The sequence below is a fragment of the Drosophila kikkawai genome, chromosome X (assembly GCF_030179895.1).
Source record: "Drosophila kikkawai strain 14028-0561.14 chromosome X, DkikHiC1v2, whole genome shotgun sequence".
Lineage (NCBI taxonomy): Eukaryota > Metazoa > Arthropoda > Insecta > Diptera > Drosophilidae > Drosophila > Drosophila kikkawai.
This window is the reverse complement of record NC_091733.1, coordinates 18,325,696-18,342,429: the sequence shown is the minus strand read 5'-3', so window position 1 is coordinate 18,342,429 and position 16,734 is coordinate 18,325,696. Positions and strand designations below refer to the sequence as shown.

General features: G+C 41.1%; 3 protein-coding genes across 6 annotated transcripts; all 3 read left to right on the top strand.

The window, feature by feature from the left end:
- The first annotated feature begins 72 nt into the window (after positions 1 to 72).
- Positions 73 to 1,297, top strand: LOC108079001 (zinc finger protein 343). 2 transcript variants are annotated; one of them, XM_070288176.1, is made up of 2 exons: positions 73 to 667; positions 730 to 955. In XM_070288176.1, the coding sequence occupies exons 1-2, from the start codon at positions 187 to 189 to the stop codon at positions 813 to 815; spliced, it is 567 nt and encodes a 188-aa protein (XP_070144277.1). In that variant the 5' UTR covers positions 73 to 186; the 3' UTR covers positions 816 to 955. The 2 variants fall into 2 exon arrangements, with proteins under 2 accessions (XP_070144277.1, XP_017028668.1); XM_017173179.2 differs by having other exon boundaries at positions 77 to 667; positions 726 to 1,297.
- A 2,901-nt stretch (positions 1,298 to 4,198) lies between these two features.
- Pvf1 (PDGF- and VEGF-related factor 1) lies at positions 4,199 to 13,511 on the top strand. 3 transcript variants are annotated; one of them, XR_011445529.1, is made up of 6 exons: positions 8,158 to 8,490; positions 11,158 to 11,230; positions 11,300 to 11,326; positions 11,396 to 12,031; positions 12,775 to 13,072; positions 13,258 to 13,511. XR_011445529.1 is itself a non-coding variant. In XM_070288177.1 (5 exons), exons 1-5 carry the CDS (start codon positions 4,372 to 4,374, stop codon positions 13,348 to 13,350), a joined length of 711 nt encoding a protein of 236 aa, XP_070144278.1. In that variant the 5' UTR covers positions 4,199 to 4,371; the 3' UTR covers positions 13,351 to 13,511. The 3 variants fall into 3 exon arrangements, 2 of the variants coding, with proteins under 2 accessions (XP_070144278.1, XP_017028669.1); XM_070288177.1 differs by lacking the exons at positions 8,158 to 8,490; positions 12,775 to 13,072 and adding an exon at positions 4,199 to 4,398 and having other exon boundaries at positions 11,396 to 11,886; XM_017173180.2 differs by lacking the exon at positions 12,775 to 13,072 and having other exon boundaries at positions 11,396 to 11,886.
- Positions 13,512 to 14,408: 897 nt separating this feature from the next.
- On the top strand, positions 14,409 to 16,642 carry LOC108079006 (WW domain-binding protein 11). Its single transcript, XM_017173183.2, has 5 exons — positions 14,409 to 14,667; positions 14,723 to 14,848; positions 14,911 to 15,008; positions 15,070 to 16,307; positions 16,370 to 16,642. Exons 1-5 carry the CDS (start codon positions 14,604 to 14,606, stop codon positions 16,563 to 16,565), a joined length of 1,722 nt encoding a protein of 573 aa, XP_017028672.1. The 5' UTR covers positions 14,409 to 14,603; the 3' UTR covers positions 16,566 to 16,642.
- Positions 16,643 to 16,734: the final 92 nt, after the last annotated feature.

Below are 16,734 nucleotides of genomic sequence, written 5' to 3'. Positions count from 1 at the left end.
TTCTAGTATTTATCGAATCGTTGCTGAAATACCAACTCACAGAAAAGGCAGTCGAAAATGTATATGCATCCCTCTCGCACTCATTGAGTTTTTTGGTATTAAGCCAGCTATTAGTGAACGGTCTTACTGCGGCGACTTGTTTTGTTTTGACCATTTGCGAGGCAAAAATTAAATAGGAATTAGGAAATGGAGCCAAAGGCTATAAGACCGAAGCCGGCGGGAATGGGCAACCGCGGAGCAATTCAACTGCCGAAGAAGAAGAGCTTGGCAAAGCGAACATATCACTGCGGCACCTGTCTGGCGGAGTTTCCGCGTCACCTTGCCGCCAAGACCCACGAACAAGAGTGCCAGGCCAAGCTGCGGCGTCTATTCATCTGCCGGCACTGCCTGACGCTCTACGGCGATGAGTTCCGGCTGCAGCGACATCAGGAGCGGAAGCACAAGGGCGCCCAGTTCCTGTGCCTGCAGTGCGGCAAAAAGTACTCGTCCGCCACCTTTCTCTACCGCCATGTGGTTACCTGGCACGGCGAGCAGTCGCTATTCTACTGTGGCATGTGCGCGGACAACAGCCACGACGCAATGAGCTTCAGCGAGATGCGGCAGCTGCAGGAGCACGCCGAGGAGGTGCATCACCTGCGCTCCCTGGAATCTACGGCCAGCGAAACTGGTGGGTAAACCAATCTATGCTTGAGTACAAATCCATAAACCAATATCATTCATTTTAGGCAGCCTTATTGACGAAACCGAGGACCTGGAAATGTTGGAGGAGAATATCGAAGATATTTTGCCCAGCGTTGATTGGGGTGACGATCTAACATTTGACTGGCCCATGGATTTGGACAAGGAATTGTGCATTGTGGACGCCAAGCCGAGTGTTTTTGTTTGTCCCTTTTGCGCCAATGGGTTTTCCGGCAGCCTGAGCTTAGTGAACCACCTGAAGCAAGCTCACCACCGGAATGCTCTGGAGTGCTGCTACTGCGGCCGAAGTCATGGTAGCCGGGAAGCCCTGCGATCCCACCTGCAACGTGTTCACGTCCTGTTGCGCGCCCATGTCTGTGACGTTTGCCAGGCAGACTTTGCCACCGCGGATCACCTAAAGAAGCACGTAAACAGCAAGCACCTGAACCAACGGCCGTACGTGTGCCACATCTGCGGAAGTGGATTCGCCCAGCAAAGTCACTTGAACCAACATATGAAGTCGGAACGGAAGCACGACCAGTTCACATGCCAATTGTGCCTTTGGCCCTTCTTTCGGGCCATCGATCTCGAGCGTCATGTGAACGAGAAGCATCCATAGGTAAGAAGCGATTAAATTGGAATAAATATATTACATTTAACTGGGGAAGAAATCGGTCACTATAATACCGCCTTGCATGTCTCAGGTACTAACAGGTGTTAGCTAACTGTTATCAGTGAACAAACCCTGAAGAAACTGCCCTGTTAAGTGGCCCACGCATGCTGTCGTTATCAGTGGCTGTTAGTTAACAGCTGATTGGCGCATAGCAGCCAAAGAGAGCGTCGAAGAAAGAGCGCTACTGCTGTTAGCGGGCATGTTGTTGTTGTTTCGAAAACACGCCTAGAGATGGACGTGAGCCATGATAACGACTGTTTATTTTAACATTTAAGACAATAACTAGTATTCCAGATAAAATCGAATGATTTATCAAAAATATTTGTATAAATAGGTTTAATTATTTTGTCATATTCGAATATAATTACTCTTATATGTCCTTGGGCGCGCCTTGAGTCCGATCGTGCAACGGCACTTGTCATCTCTAGGCACGAAGTATAAGTAACTTGGCCCACACTGACGACAGTTTCGAACGATACGTGCTGGCGCTTGGATCGCAGTTTAACCGATTCTCGGCGAAAACCCCGTCGCGCTCAAATATTTATCACAAAATACAAAACAGTTCTCGTGATTTTTTTCTTGTGCCGTGTTTCGTAGCGATTTTTTGTTATATATTTCTTGTTACTTTGTCAAGAAGTTATTTTTTTAAGTGAGTTTCTAGCGTAAGTTTTACTTGAATCCATCAGTGATCAGTTAAAACGGTTTTTGCTCAAAAACTGTTTAAGCCTGAATAGCAAAAGTTAATAACATTTATCAGAAACTAAACACAAATCAATTGTTTTTCGACTGACGTTCTGCGCGTGCAGAAATCTGAATGCCATTGTATTAAATATAAATGAATATCAGAAAAAACAGGCCAGCAGCGACCCTCAAGCTCTGCTAACATTTAAACTAAAACAGCTTTTTGTTATTGTTTATATGTTTTCCACATTTGCCCCATTGAAGCCGGGCCAAAAAAGCTTTTAATAGCCATAGCCTTTTGTTATTATTTTTATTTTATTTTTCAAAACAGCTTTTTCGACCGAGATCCAGAACCAAGTTTTATTATTGACAAATGCAAAAGCGACAACCACAATGCGAACAAAACAAAAGTCTTTGCAATTAACGTTTTTATTTTGATGTGACTCTCGAATTATTTGAATTCACCTTTGTGTGTGCGGAAAACCCCCGTGGAAATGGCTGCGCTTGACTTCCCCTGACAAAAACAAAATAAAATCAACCCGAATGACACAGTCTAAGCCAGGCTTTAATCAATATTCAAAACGAGCTAAAAACCCCAAGTGAATGCCCAAAGTAAATCGTTTGCGTGCGAGTCGTAGTGCATCATCAATATTATTCAGCTCAGTAATTAGTGATGCCTTAAATAGCTCCAGTTTGATTCGATTATATCTGAAATACTCAGGTTGTCATTTGGGATTTATTGATCCCATTAACGGCTTTGGTCAAAATTGCATTTGTAATACTAAAACTATATCTTAAATGTTGAAAAGTAATTATTTAAAGTAGGTTTCTATGTCAAAATGCAATTTCTTCTTATATCATTAGAAATTTTCAATAATTTCTATTACTTTCGGTTGTTTTCATACACTTTTAAAGGGTATATTAATTTTCAAGAGAATTTAGAACCAATCAGTCTTTAATACATATTTTATTTACCATCTTTTTAAACTGATTAGCCATTTATTATTTCTATTTAAAACCCTATCGAAATTCCCATGTAATCGATGCGGATGTAAACAGTTAATTATTACTCCGACTGAAAGTTGAAATCGGTTAATCTTTAGCTCACATTCCGTACGGTTCTGTTAACCCGATTCCTTGGGCAAGGGGAGTGGGACTTCAAATCCATTGCCACAATTTATCGTGAGGAGAGCCAGCCCTCCTCGGATGATGGAGCTGGAGCTGTTTGTTTTTCGCTCCTCGCTGATTATTATGCTGATGCGATGCGCCCCATCAGCATCAGCATGGTCCCGTGGAGGAGACTGTGGAATTATCGTCGTCGTCGTGGTTGTCGTTGATACAAGTATATTGCAATTGATTTGTTGGAGGAGACTCCTCCCTGATCTTCTGGCGTGCAATTGCCCCCCGGCCGGGACACCACTCCCTCGTATAATTGCGGACCGCCCAAGTCGGGATCTGATTCCCTACAGTTTCCCTTTCCTTCTGTTGCCAGATATGTACATTATATCCTCGCAAAATTCCAAGATCTTCACTTTTGGATGACGCACTGGAAAGCAATTTGGGGATAAGGTCAACCACACCTGCAAAAGTATAATTAACTGTTGTTTAAAGGTGGTTACTCTAATAATTATCGTTCAATTTTCATTAAACATTTAATTTAAAATTATTCAATTAATTTATATAATTTTTTAAAATTATAAATCTTAAAAAAAGGCACTTTAAGCCCGATTTTAAGTTAATAGACAGTTGTTTCTGTAGGAATTCGGAATGTTGGAATGCAGCAGCCGCCTGAAAAACAAGTAGGAAAGCTAAAGTATAGTGTGCTCGACTGAAAGATACCCGGTACCCAAAGCTTTTTACGTTAAATTCAAAGTCAAATCAACAAAAACTTAGAACAAAAATCGAAATATCCACATATTTAGTTTGTGTATTTCTTTATAATTTTATTTAATTTGAAGAAGGCATCTCTCTTTTGCCTGTTGCCTAAATTATAATACCCTTTTACCCTTTCGGTGCCGGGTACAAAAAGAAAACAAAAACAGAGACACACGCAACGTAAGTCAAAAAAAAAAAAAAAATATAAAAACAACAAATACAGGGGGACAAAGAATGTCAAGATGAATCAGACAGGTGTATGTGTGAGTGTAAGCAATAAGAGAAATATGGAATGAACACCTGGCAACACGGGAGAAACAGCAGATATGCCAAGATATATAGGTATATGTAGGTGGTAGCCCGCGGAGTTGCTAGTTTGGCTGTCATATCAATCAGCATTTGCTTAACTGTTAAAGAGCCAGGAAAATAGGAAAATAAAAGAAGCAGAAAACAATGAAAAGTTGATGCAGCGCGTGCTGATATCAGTGTGGGTGAGTGGGTTGATTACGAACGGCATATAAACACCTCCTCTCCTCGTACGCATTACACCTCAATCACAAGCATAAGCACAAACACAAACACGAGCACAAAAAGCGCAACCTTTTTGCTGCCGTCTTTAAACTCCTCAGGTTCCGTTACAAGTGCAGCTTAAAGCTATTTTTAACACTCATTTGCCGATCATTTCTTCTCCTTCTCTTCCTGCACCACCCCTCCTCCCTCCTGCTCAACACCCCACCGACCACCGACCGTCTCTATCTCCTTTCCTGTGTTGTTGTTTGCACTCGTGCTCTCTTCGGTGTTTTATTTCTTGTCTCTTTTGTTTTCTTTGAATACTCTTCCAAGAAGCTACCGTCTTCCCTATTAAGGTACAAGGAGCAAAAAATTAGATTAAAAATTATTTCGAAAATTTTAGGTAAATATTTAAATTACATTTAGTAAGCTGTTTTATTAACCTTTTAAAAAAGAACTCAGAACAGCTTTCTAAATTGAATTTAATGCATTCTTGTCTTAGTTATGAAGTTTTTTAGATATTATTTTTCCCCAAAAATTATCCAAACAAATTGAACAATTTTTTCAAAATTTTATAAGGGGTTACATTCTTAAAATTTAAAAAAATGTGCAAAAAATAATATTGAAAATAATTCTAAACTTAGTATAGAGATTAATTAACCTTATAAAAATTGAATTGAATTGAATTTAATGCATTTTTGGCTTAGTTGTGGATTTTGTAAGTTTTGTTTATTTCAAAAAAATTAAATATAAAATAAAATAAATTAATTAAATAAAATTAAAGATACCTATTGATGTACAATGTTATATTAATGTAAACAATAAATTAGTTTGTTCCGTATTAAGTCGTACTTAACATCCTTTTTTGTTTAATTTAAATACGGAATTCCTTTGTTTATTTTTTCTTTATTTTTTAGATGCTGTTGCTTGTTTTAAATTAAACGTTCTTTTTCGTTTTCATATTATTTTTGGAACTTGTATTTTTAAAGTCGTTCAGTGTAACCCTTACAGAGATTGAGGTCTCAAAATATCAGCGAATTAGGCCATATGGGGCTCACTAAGCTATTGTTTATGTAGCCTACTATAAAATCTAACAAGCTTGAAAGGATTTGTAGAAATCACTTAATTAATTATATAAATCTAGCCTCGATATATTTTAGATACCAAAAGACAAAGGCGCACGGTTATTTATACATTCTGTTTTGTTTCCATATTAAATTTAATTTAAAAAAATTTTTAAATTCTAAAAAGTGTTAAAAATTGTTCTCTGATTTGATCAATAATCTCTCAATGTTTCAATACTTCTCAATAGTTATTTTACTTAACATACTAATGGGTAGCTAATTCCGATATTGTCTTCTTATTCCGCTCCCCCTCAGTCAGTCTTCAGTCTTCAGTTTGTTGTTTTGCATTTTTATGAATGAATAGTAAATCGCTGTGGCTGTCGTTTTACTCTAGCCTTTTTTTTTATTTTGTATTTAGTAAACTGATAAAGCGCCTTGACCAGCTACCACATAGCCTATAGCTACGACGAATACCAGAGGTCCGTCATTATCGTTGGGCGTGCGTTCTGTTATCGACAGCCGGACAAAAAATCCAACAGCAGCTGAAAGGGAAACGCGAACTGACCTATAATAAGAATTTTATATTTAAGCAGCACGCAAAAAAGACCAAGAACAGGGAAACGCAACGCCAAGTCGAGAATAATTAAAAATAATAAAATGCATTTAAGTTCCGCCAGTCAGTGTGGAGCCTACACTCAACGTAAAAAGGTCTTTTGATACTTATTCATTATATTTTATATTATATTATGAACCTATTGGGAATTTTAGGTGCTCAAGATAAACCATTTTGTATTGTGAATGGAAGACCCAACCTTATATCAACCTTTACAAATAGTAGTAGAAATTTGGTTTTTGAGGCATTTTAGTTCCTTTGAATAATGCTTAACGTATTTTATTCCGAGTGCAAGATGGAGGATTGAAAATCCAAACATGTTTTCCCATAGACAGGAAATTCCAGTCGCCGCCCAAAAGGTTTCCCACTCGAAACTCCTTGATTGCCGCTGTGATTACATAAAAACTTTGTCGCCTTTGGCTCAGTGGCTTTATGGCCACAAGTGCTTTTGGTTTATGAGTCAGGGCGGGCGTAGACATATAAAACTATAAAAGAGACGAGCAAACAGCCGGCCAACAATCGTTGTTCATTCATCCACAAATGTGGCAATGCATTGGCTGATACCCTACAAGTCATTTAAGCTGTGGGGTATATATGTTCTCTCGAAAAGTTTTCAATAAAGAAGTAAACTTAAATATTAAGTGGGCCAAATATGAACTCGTTAATATTGATATAATTAGGAATAAAGAAATGGTTCAAAGAATTTAGCAAATTTCTCTTTTTTCGCTTATTTTTTTTACTCACAAAATGCACTTCTCACCTTTGATCACTGTATTATAGCCAAGTTAGTATCACTTTTCTAAAAACTCTCATCAATAATCGACTTTTGACTTTTTGTAGAACTTTTTACCCACGATTGAGAGGTATTTATTTATTTATTTAGTAGATCGTGAGTCACTGGGCTCCCTGCTTGATGGCTTTATTGTCATGCAATCGGCAGTCTGATTGCCCGATTGTCTTATTGATATGCCTGACGCACGATTTGTGCGCCCTCGGATGTGTGTGCTTCTGATAAACGGTTTGTATCAATGTCAAGTTAGTAGAAAAGAATTCCCCATTCCATTGCACTCGTAACCGTCGCGGCGACCCCAATTCCAGCGGTGAACAGGCCTCCGCCCACCTGTTGTTGTGGCCGCAAAGAGTTGACATTGTGCTCGTAAATTGAAAAAAAGAAGGTAAACACAGAAACAAAAGTGAATTTCCGTCGCTGACAGGGGGAAACTAGCTCAGTAAATCAAGTCTTTAAGCGTCGAGTCCGGAAAAAATCTGACAGGCTGAGACTTTTTACACTTAGCAGCATTGCTGGCTCATATATCTGAGAAGAAGGTGTCTAGATTGGTAATCTGTGTCAGCGTTGGTGTCTACACACTCACTGTTAGAAGTTTTGCGGGCAGATAAAGTCCCTGCTATACAAATTCGGTGGTCAACCAATGTAAGATATTATTTTAATTGGGTCCCGGACATCCTGTCAAGTATTTTTCGGCTCGCCAAAAGAAAAACATCTTTATATTTACCTAAAAAAATGGCATTACAGTGCTTTGATTGTGGCTGGCGCTTTACGGTACTATTCGATGCATTACAGCACCCTGTTAATCTTTCTCGTTAGGATAACTGACAGGGGAGGATGGATAACCGATTTGTTTTTACGACAAGTTTATCAGTTATATTTTTGTCCTCAGTTTTTTGTATTTAAAAAAAAAAAACAATACTAAAAGTTTTCCTGATTTTTGCAATATTACTGAGTTTTAAATACATTTTTTGATAATACACGTTTGAAAAATGTTAACATAGGTATATGTTCCACTCTTTGTTCACAGTGTATTTTGTTTAGTACTAACATATAAATATACAATGTTTACGGCCACAAGTGTGTAATTTAAATAACTAAATATTAGGTTTTAAGCTAAGTATATTAGCTCGTACATATTAAATTATAGATTTTGTGGTGACTTTCTTGTTTATTTCTTTTTGCAGAAGCCAATTAACATTTACGTCTACTAAAAAAAAAAGGGTATCAGTTTTGCTAGAAGCAACTGTTACGCAAAACTTAAGCCCTTGCTGAGATGCCCAACACAACCCGCTTAGCCATGCCGCGAACTCGAACCCGAACACAGGCACTATCTGTGCAGCCACAGCCACTGGTCATCCTGCCGCTTGCGCTCCTCCTTCTGCTCTGCATAGTCGGCCGAGCAGCCTGCGTCGCCCTCGTTTCCGCCAACATTCGGCTGCCGTCACAGCGCTTCTTCTATGCCGCTGCCACGCCCTCGGCCGCCACCTCACAGACCAAGGTGCGACTGCTCCGTCAGGCGGATGACCTGGATGCGACGTCTTCGCAGCCAGTAGAAGAGGGCAGCTGCTGTCAGGGAGCAGCCGCCGCGGCCGGAAAGCCGATAGCAGTAAGTTAACCTAAGATTTAAATGATTTATTTTATAAACAAAATTTAATTATAACAAAGGTTATTAAGAAAAAGTACAAAATCTAGAGAAATCAAAGTTATCATCAAAGGCTCGCAGATGATCCGTTTTCGAGCTTTGTAAAATAAAGCTTCACTCTTGAACTAAAAGCTTGGTCCCTGGCTATGATTTTGTACACTGTACACAATTTCAAATGTCTAAAGTCGCTCATAAATTTCCATTCAGTTTTATCTGCTTTCCCTAAAACAATAATTTTAAATATTTACATATTTACTTACCGTAAAAACAAAAGCAATCTGTAACAAATAAACTAAAAGTCAAGCCCATCATCCTTTTTTGTAAAAGTATTTACTTTAGTTCAAGTTGCAGTTTGGTAAATAGATTTAGTGCAGTCAACTCCTCAGTTTTGAATCTGACGAGAGGGAACCCGTCTCCCGCTGCAAGATGTAGCGTGGCGCCATCCATGACAAAACCGATCTGGGTCAGCGTCATCGCCGCATTGCTTGCACTTTGATAAGACTCAGCCAGACGCTGTCCCAGTCTCCGTCGCCGCACGTCGTCGTTCACAGCTCACAGCTCCACCAAGCCCACGCTCAGGGCCAAGATCCAAGACCCCGTTCCCAGATTTCTAGACACCAAGGCCCGATCCCAGTGATCATCGGTACCCAAACAGTCGCCCAAGATCGGGAGCGTCCATGAACGGAAAGTGACGCCGTAGTCTCAGCCCCTCCAGCCGCATTTTCAGTTTTCAAATATAAGACTCAAGATGTTACTGTGATTTGGTGATTTACATCACTTGTTTTTGTTTCAGAATTTTCAAAGAATATATCCAAACTACCTTTTTAAAGGAAACTCAGTTAGTTCAAGAGCACACACTCGACTGTGTCTGTCTTGGTAGTTTATTTTCACAGTAAGTGCTTTTTCTGCTTCTGCTGATCATCGTCTTGATTCCAAAACAAATATGTAGTTCGCATTACGTTTATTACTTGGGCTTACTCGCCCCCGCTTCCAGTTTCCATTTGTCCAACCTTTGGGAGGATTTGTTTGCGTCAATGCAAAGATAAACAGGAGATTTCCAAACCGTAGCCACCGTAGTCTTCTGTCGGCGCATTTGGGGGGGGTGCGGAAGTCATGGTGGTGGCTAATTAAGTAAACAACGCGATCGGTTTCCAAGCACTCAGCAAATAGCTGAAGTAAGAACATAAGTTGCAACAATAACATCGACCGGATATTGGATCGCAATTAGTCTTAGGTCAATTGTGATAACACAAAAATACGATTCGCTTCATGGAAGCGCAACTTACTCAGATTAATGTTTATCAGAAAAGTAATAAAGGAAAGAAATGGTTACGAAGTTGGCAAATAACACTCCTTTTACGACCAAAGGGATCTTCTATTATCAGCTTTTTAATCGAAAACAAAATTTTATCGTACAATTTTCTCTACAAAGCATATCTCATACAGAGGCTAGGCCTCTGTTAATTTATCCGAACGAAAAAGACGTAACACAGTCCTGTTAAGTATGGATTTTTGGTGTAAAAATAGCTGTAAAGCCTTCTTCTTCATTTTCCTCTTTTCTATGTAAAATCAGTTGTTAATTTGTTGAACCGAAAAAGACTTGACAGGATCTCTGGGTTCGTGTTAAATTTGACAGGTTAAACTACCAAAACTGTCTTAGATCTCTTGGGAAATTGTAAATTAAAATCGGTCTTAAAATGATCCCCTAAAATTATTTAATTAAGAAACCATTTAATAAAGCATTCAAGCGTTCAATGTTTCATACAATTAATCATTATGCCAAAAAGGAAACACAAGATATTAGCATAAAAATAGTACATAAGTGGCAGTCGACATTAGAGAATATATATTGCTCAAATACAAATTAATTGTTATGCAATTTCCTTTAAATGTCATAACAATTCGAACTGGTTTGTAACGTTTAAATCGTTTAACATTTATTAATGTAAATTTTGTATCTATTCGAGTTTGTTTACTAGCAGTCACTTGAGTCACTTGCTATTACTAATTACATGGGAAAATTTATGTTTATGTTTAAAAAATTAAAGCAATTTACATATATATAATATTATCTAGAAAACTTTCATTCTTTGCTATTTTTATCTACGATACTAAGTTTATAAGTATCTGTAAGATACGTCACTGCCCCTCTCAAGATCACTTGTCTCCTGCCCTTGAACTTTCTCCGGCTTGTGACGCAGCTGTTGTTGCTATATATATAGAGATATAGAATACCTGATATCCAGCCAAACCGACTGATACGGGAATTAGCAGCTTCTGTTTGCCAATAGCTGTCGTTAAAGCTGCTAATGAATCATGGCAAAAACACGGCGTTCACAGCGTCACATCTAGCTACGTGCAAATTGGCCAAAATCAAATCTACAGCACGTGGCACAATCAACTGTGGATCTGCTTCTCTTCCGTCCGCTGTGATCCAAATATTTAATTTCAAAAATAAATAATAAACAATATATAAGAATGACTGCACTTGGCATCCGTTTTTCTAAGGAATGTCTGCGTCAATTGGGAGCTATAATATATTGTTAGTTGACAAAAATACGTAGCAAACTATGACTAACTTCAAATGAATGCTAACCCACATATGTATATGTATTCGATTTCGTTTCACAGGTGCCTCTGTCCGTATCAGAGCTGAGCAACGTTACGGCCGACTACGATGTTTCGGGAGAAATCTCTTCCAAGGGTAAGTACCAGGAGGAGGAAGTTTCTGTTTCTCTTTTAATTTCAATACCTAAAATTCTTTTCATTGCAGAAAACTTTAAGCGCAGCGTCACAAGATGTAAGACCACCACTCATTATACATTTTATAGGTGTAGTAGAAATTCCAAATAATGTTTTCCCCCTTTAGCTGCCGTTAGGAACGCCACACCGGCTAGCTGCTCGCCGCAGCCAACGATAGTTGAGCTGAAGCCACCTGGCGAGGAGGAGGCCAACTATTATTACACGCCCTCCTGCACTCGAATCAGCCGCTGCAATGGCTGCTGCGGGTCCACGCTGATCTCCTGCCAGCCCACGGAGACGGAAATTGTTCAGCTGCGCGTCCGAAAGGTGGATCGAGCTGCCACCGGCGGACGACGGCCGTTTGCCATTGTGTCTGTGGAGCAGCACAAAGCCTGTCGGTGTGATTGCCGCACCAAGGCTGAAGACTGCAATGTGTATCAGTCGTACCGCAAGGATCTGTGCCGCTGCGAGTGCCACAACCTGGATGCGAGGGACAAGTGCCTGGAGCAGGCGGACAGCAAGTACTGGGACGATGCCAATTGTACTTGCGTGTGCCGTTACAATCAGAGCTGCACCACCGGCACCGTCTTTGATGAGACGCAGTGCAAGTGCACCGACGTGAGTGGCTCCAGCTAAGGAGTGCGCCCCGCTCCCATCTCTCTCAGTCTCTCTCTCTCTACCCCTAACGCGCAGCTCCTGGGAAATGGGTTTCTGATCTAGTCTGGTCTGGGAATCGTTTGTGCTCGTCCTTGATTGGTTTGCGGTGGGTTCCTGGGTTCCTGGTGGTGGCTACTTAGTTTAAGAGTTTCTATCTTTGGCATGTTCCACAAGCTTCAAGCTGAGGGTCACAGAAATCGCTATGAATATATGAAATCTATTCAAATGGCCCTGAAAACTATGCCTTAAATTTTGTAAAAATAATCTTTATCACAGCTCACAGCGTGAGCTTATAATTATTGGGATTTCTGTGACAAATATAATTAAATAAATATTTTAAATTTAATAAAAAGGCCTAAAATCCATGCCTAAAAGTATACATTTATCAGTTCTCTTAGCAACCTCGTTTTTAGACCTCTTAACTAGGTATTACCTCTGAAAGTTTAGGATAAAAAAATTTAGAAATTTATATTTTCAAATTATTGAAACCAAACATTTCCCTCATTTTAATTTGTACGAGTTTTTAATGTGCTAAACAGCTAACTTTTTGTAAATTTATAGGTATTTCAAATATTTAATTTTAAACAATGTATACATGTATTTATTAGGCCGCCATTCAGGTTCCACAAGCCACAAAACTATCATAGTTTTATTTATCCAAGTGTTATCACATCCAGCTGTTTATATTGTCTATATACATTAGTTGTTTAACCAACTGTTGGGCGTTAAACAATAAATCTAATTAGCTGTCACTCAAAGTCTTCCATGTAATCTAAGTATTTTCATTGTCTATATCACTTTTTACACATGTATGTTTTTACCTTTGCTTTTCTTTGTATTTCATTTTAGATCAAAAAATTCGAGTATTATTCTTAGAGTCCACAATCAATGCAATCCAAACACACACACACACACACTACACACAGAAAATTGTTAATATTTGATTGCAAAAATGTATAACTATTAATGAACTTGTGATATGTGATATCGTTGACTTGATTCGTTTCTTAAAACTAACTGAAATTGGCGTCTGTTGTTTAGCGATTGATTGGTTAAGGATATTCCAATATATGTAACTTATAGCTGAGTTGAGGCAGAAATGAAAGTGAAGATAAGAGGAGACAACGTAATTTGTTTGTTGCATTGTGTGAGTACTTACTTGTCCAGATCAAATGTTTAACCTATTTACGTTTAATGCATGCCTAACAGTCTCTGCCCTAATATTATATTCTGCTTGCGCTTATCCCAATTTCCACCCTTGCTACCTCTATACAAATAATAATAAATAATTAACTAATTTTTATTGTAATTGCGTTTGTCCCTCCTCTGTAGCCATCGGCACCCATAGATGTCCTGGATCGCAAACGCTTTATTGTTCAGGCCGTGCAGGTGGATCCGGATAACACCACGTTGTACAGTGTTTAAGGAGAGAGTGCAGAGGAGAGGAGTCACCTGAGAGCCGCCTGAGAGTACTGCGAAAGAAATTACCCAAGAATTACTTACACTAAGCGTAATTGCACATGTACTTTATGTATTATTTATAGTTATCGATTAAATCTAAGCTACTATTACATTCCCCCAACTAACCTACACTGCATTCCTCCTCTTTTTCGGCTTAAAAACTATACAAATAATTATTGATTGGCTTAGATAACGTTATAAGCGTCTTACACCCTCGTATTCTACCATGTTTGCGTTTCAAAAATCAACAGGAAATAATTGTTTACCAAAATTAGACAAACTTCAAAGTTTTGCTGCTATTTCCAATAGGAAATTTACAAATTTAACTGGCACTTGGGGACCCCAAAAAGTATAAATATTTTTATACTAATCAGGATTTTTTAAAAGACCACGATTGCTTTAATGTACATAGATCATAAAAGAAAAAATATATTTTTAAAACGGATCTTTTGGGTTCTACGAGCATTTTTTAGGATTCAGAATTTCATTCGCGAAGGAAACCACTAAATAAATGGGGAAAAGTGGACCGGAAATTGTTTAAATTGGAGCTGTTGGGGTTGTTTTGTAACAAATCTTAATCTAAAAACGCCTCTGTACAAAAAGATATTTAATAAACAAAAATTTGGCTGGCATTTTCCTAATGAAAACATTTTCTTGTTTTTTATTTCTGTTTGAATCAAATGACTGTTTTAAGTGCTCGGTTTAACACGGCAGCTGGAAATAATAAACCTTTTATTTAATAATTTTGGCTTTTCCTTCCAGCTTGGCCAGATTTTCCGCGCACATCCTTTATAACGGTCATCGACGCATCGATGTTTTTCCACCGCAGAAATATCGATACATAGTACCGCCAAGCAAAAACACACATCCATAAACAGTAAAATGTCAAATTAGTCGAAATAAGTAAATGCTGTGGCATTAATTCTTTTCATCGCTTACAAACAAGTAAAAAGTGCAGCATTTAGTTTAAAATTTAAAATTAGAATGACATTTAATCGATATTTACGAATATTAAGGTTTCTCCCATCTCTAAAAAGCATCCTGCTATAAAAACAGCTGGTAGCCCGGCAGTTTTCTATAAACAATTCACCACACTAGATCTGCCGGTGTTAGCCAACACTTGAGTCAAAAAAAAGAAAAAGAAAACAACTTTAAACGCTGTTTGGGGTTTACAATAATATTTCCTCGAATTGTGGCCAAATTAAATTACTCGCATAATGGGGCGCCGCTCCATAAACACCACCAAGAGTGGCAAATACATGAATCCCACGGACCAGGCGCGTAAGTGCGAATAATCCGCTGGCGGCGAACTGCTAACCCCACTCCCACCTTTCAGGCAAGGAGGCCCGCAAGAAGGAGCTCAAGAAGAACAAGCGGCAGCGCCAGATGGTCCGCGCGGCGGTCCTTAAGAACAAGGATCCCTCACAAATCCTCGAGGAGATGGAGAAAATCGATGAGATGGGTGGGTAGCAAAGCCAGGGCATTGAGTTCCCCGCAAACTGATGCAGTGCCTCTACATTACAGAGTACAACGTGCTGCAACCCTCGCCGCTCAACGAGAAGGTTTTGCGGGATAAGCGGAAAAAGCTGAAGGAGACCTTCGACCGCGTAATGCGGCTCTACGTAAGCCCTTGCCTTAATCATATTTATGCTTATGTCCTGAGTGCCCTAAATCCCCTTCCAGCACAACGACGAGCCCGAGCACTGGGCGGACCTGAAGCGCAAGGAGGTGGAGTACGAGAAGAAGCGGCTGAAAAAGCAGCAGTACTACGAGAGCGTCAAGCACGCCCAGAGCGTCCAGGTCGATGAGATTCCCCTGCCCGCGCCCGTTAACGCTACCGCGCCGGCTGGCACTGCCGCTGTCCCAGGTGCTGCCGGCGGTGCTGGTGGTCATGGCGTCCTTAGCGGATTTGGTGCAGTCGGTGGTATACGCGTTCCCCCACCGCCCATGACCATGGCCCTGCCACCGTACGCACCTGGTGCCCCGCCAGGTGTGGCCAAGATCAGCGACACTGCTGGTAGTGAATCGGCGCAGGCCGAGAAATCGAAAGACGATGAGGAAAAAGACTGGCTGGGCGTACCGCCGGGACCACCGCCGGATCTATTCGCCATGTCCGAGCTCGACTCAAATGCCGAGGGCAATTCGGACTACGATGGCGAAGCTGAGGAGAACGAATCCGAGCAGGAGTCGCCACAGACCAAGGCCAAAGATAAGGCAGACAGAGAGAGGGAGACGGCGGAGCCCAGCAGTCAGAATATCGACGACTTCATGAAGGAAATGGAGCACGTACATAAGCGCAAGCATCGCAAGCTGGCGGCGGACAAGGGGGATGCGGATAAGCAGCGGAACGAGGACGAGGACGAAGACGACGACGAGGACTCGCCGAAGCGACAGGAACGAGGCTCCAGCTCGGACAGAAGATCGATGACCAGCAGCGATAGCGACGACGATGGGCATCCAGATAAGGATGAGGACATGCCCGAGCTGCCTGCAGCGAAGCCTCCCCCAGCGAAACCCTTTGCCACAGTCCCAGCCCCTGCTCCGCCGGCTGCACCCACACTGCCGGCAATTCCACTGCCACCTCCGTCTTCGGTACCAGCGCCACCGCAGCTTCCGCATTTACCACCAATTCACAATATCGGACCACCGGGCATGATGTACCGGCCGCCGCCTATGCGACCGCCCCATGCTGGTTCCAGCTTTGGACTGCGCATGCCTCCTGGCCCACCACCACCAGGAGCACGACCACCGCATGCCCTCGGACCCATGCCTCGCATGGGCATCCGGATGCCGCCGGGACCGCCGCCGGGCCTACCGCCGCGCCTTGCCCACCACAAGCAGGTGGGCGGTAGCGGTGGCGGTGGTCCACCCAAGGACTCCGCCAAGGGTGTGACCACCATCACAGCAAAGCCGCAAATCAGGTGGGTAATCCCAATCCCTTTAGTTAGATGGCTCCTCTCCTTAAACGATTTACTTTTTCCAGGAATCTGAGTGCCGATGTCACCCGCTTTGTCCCGTCAACGTTGCGCGTGAAGCGCGAGGATCAGCGGCGAACGGCGGCTAGGCCTCGTCATGCGGCAGGCGATGCCAGCCACGCCCCCGCTGAAGCGCACAGCAAGCCGCCCACCAAGGATGATGCCTATATGCAGTTCATGAACGAGATGCAGGGCCTGCTGTAGCATTCGGCGGCGAAGTCCTGCTGTATATGCTGTGTTTAGTGTATGTCCTAGATTAAAAATTAGTCAACCAAAACTTATATAAAAAGGTGTCTTTCATTTGGCAGAGGGTATTACCAAAGGCATTCGAATTAATAAGATGAGTAACGGTATATGATTGCAAACAAACAAA

Coding starts and splice junctions, on each gene's coding strand:
- LOC108079001 (XM_017173179.2), top strand. CDS start 187: ATGGAGCCAAAGGCTATAAGACCGAAGCCGGCGGGAATGGGCAACCGC. Junction 668..725: donor ATCTACGGCCAGCGAAACTG/GTGGGTAAACCA, acceptor CATTCATTTTAG/GCAGCCTTATTGACGAAACC.
- Pvf1 (XM_017173180.2), top strand. CDS start 8,158: ATGCCCAACACAACCCGCTTAGCCATGCCGCGAACTCGAACCCGAACA. Junction 11,231..11,299: donor GGGAGAAATCTCTTCCAAGG/GTAAGTACCAGG, acceptor TTTTCATTGCAG/AAAACTTTAAGCGCAGCGTC. Junction 11,887..13,257: donor CGCAGTGCAAGTGCACCGAC/GTGAGTGGCTCC, acceptor CCTCCTCTGTAG/CCATCGGCACCCATAGATGT.
- LOC108079006 (XM_017173183.2), top strand. CDS start 14,604: ATGGGGCGCCGCTCCATAAACACCACCAAGAGTGGCAAATACATGAAT. Junction 14,668..14,722: donor GAATCCCACGGACCAGGCGC/GTAAGTGCGAAT, acceptor CCCACCTTTCAG/GCAAGGAGGCCCGCAAGAAG. Junction 14,849..14,910: donor GGAGAAAATCGATGAGATGG/GTGGGTAGCAAA, acceptor TCTACATTACAG/AGTACAACGTGCTGCAACCC.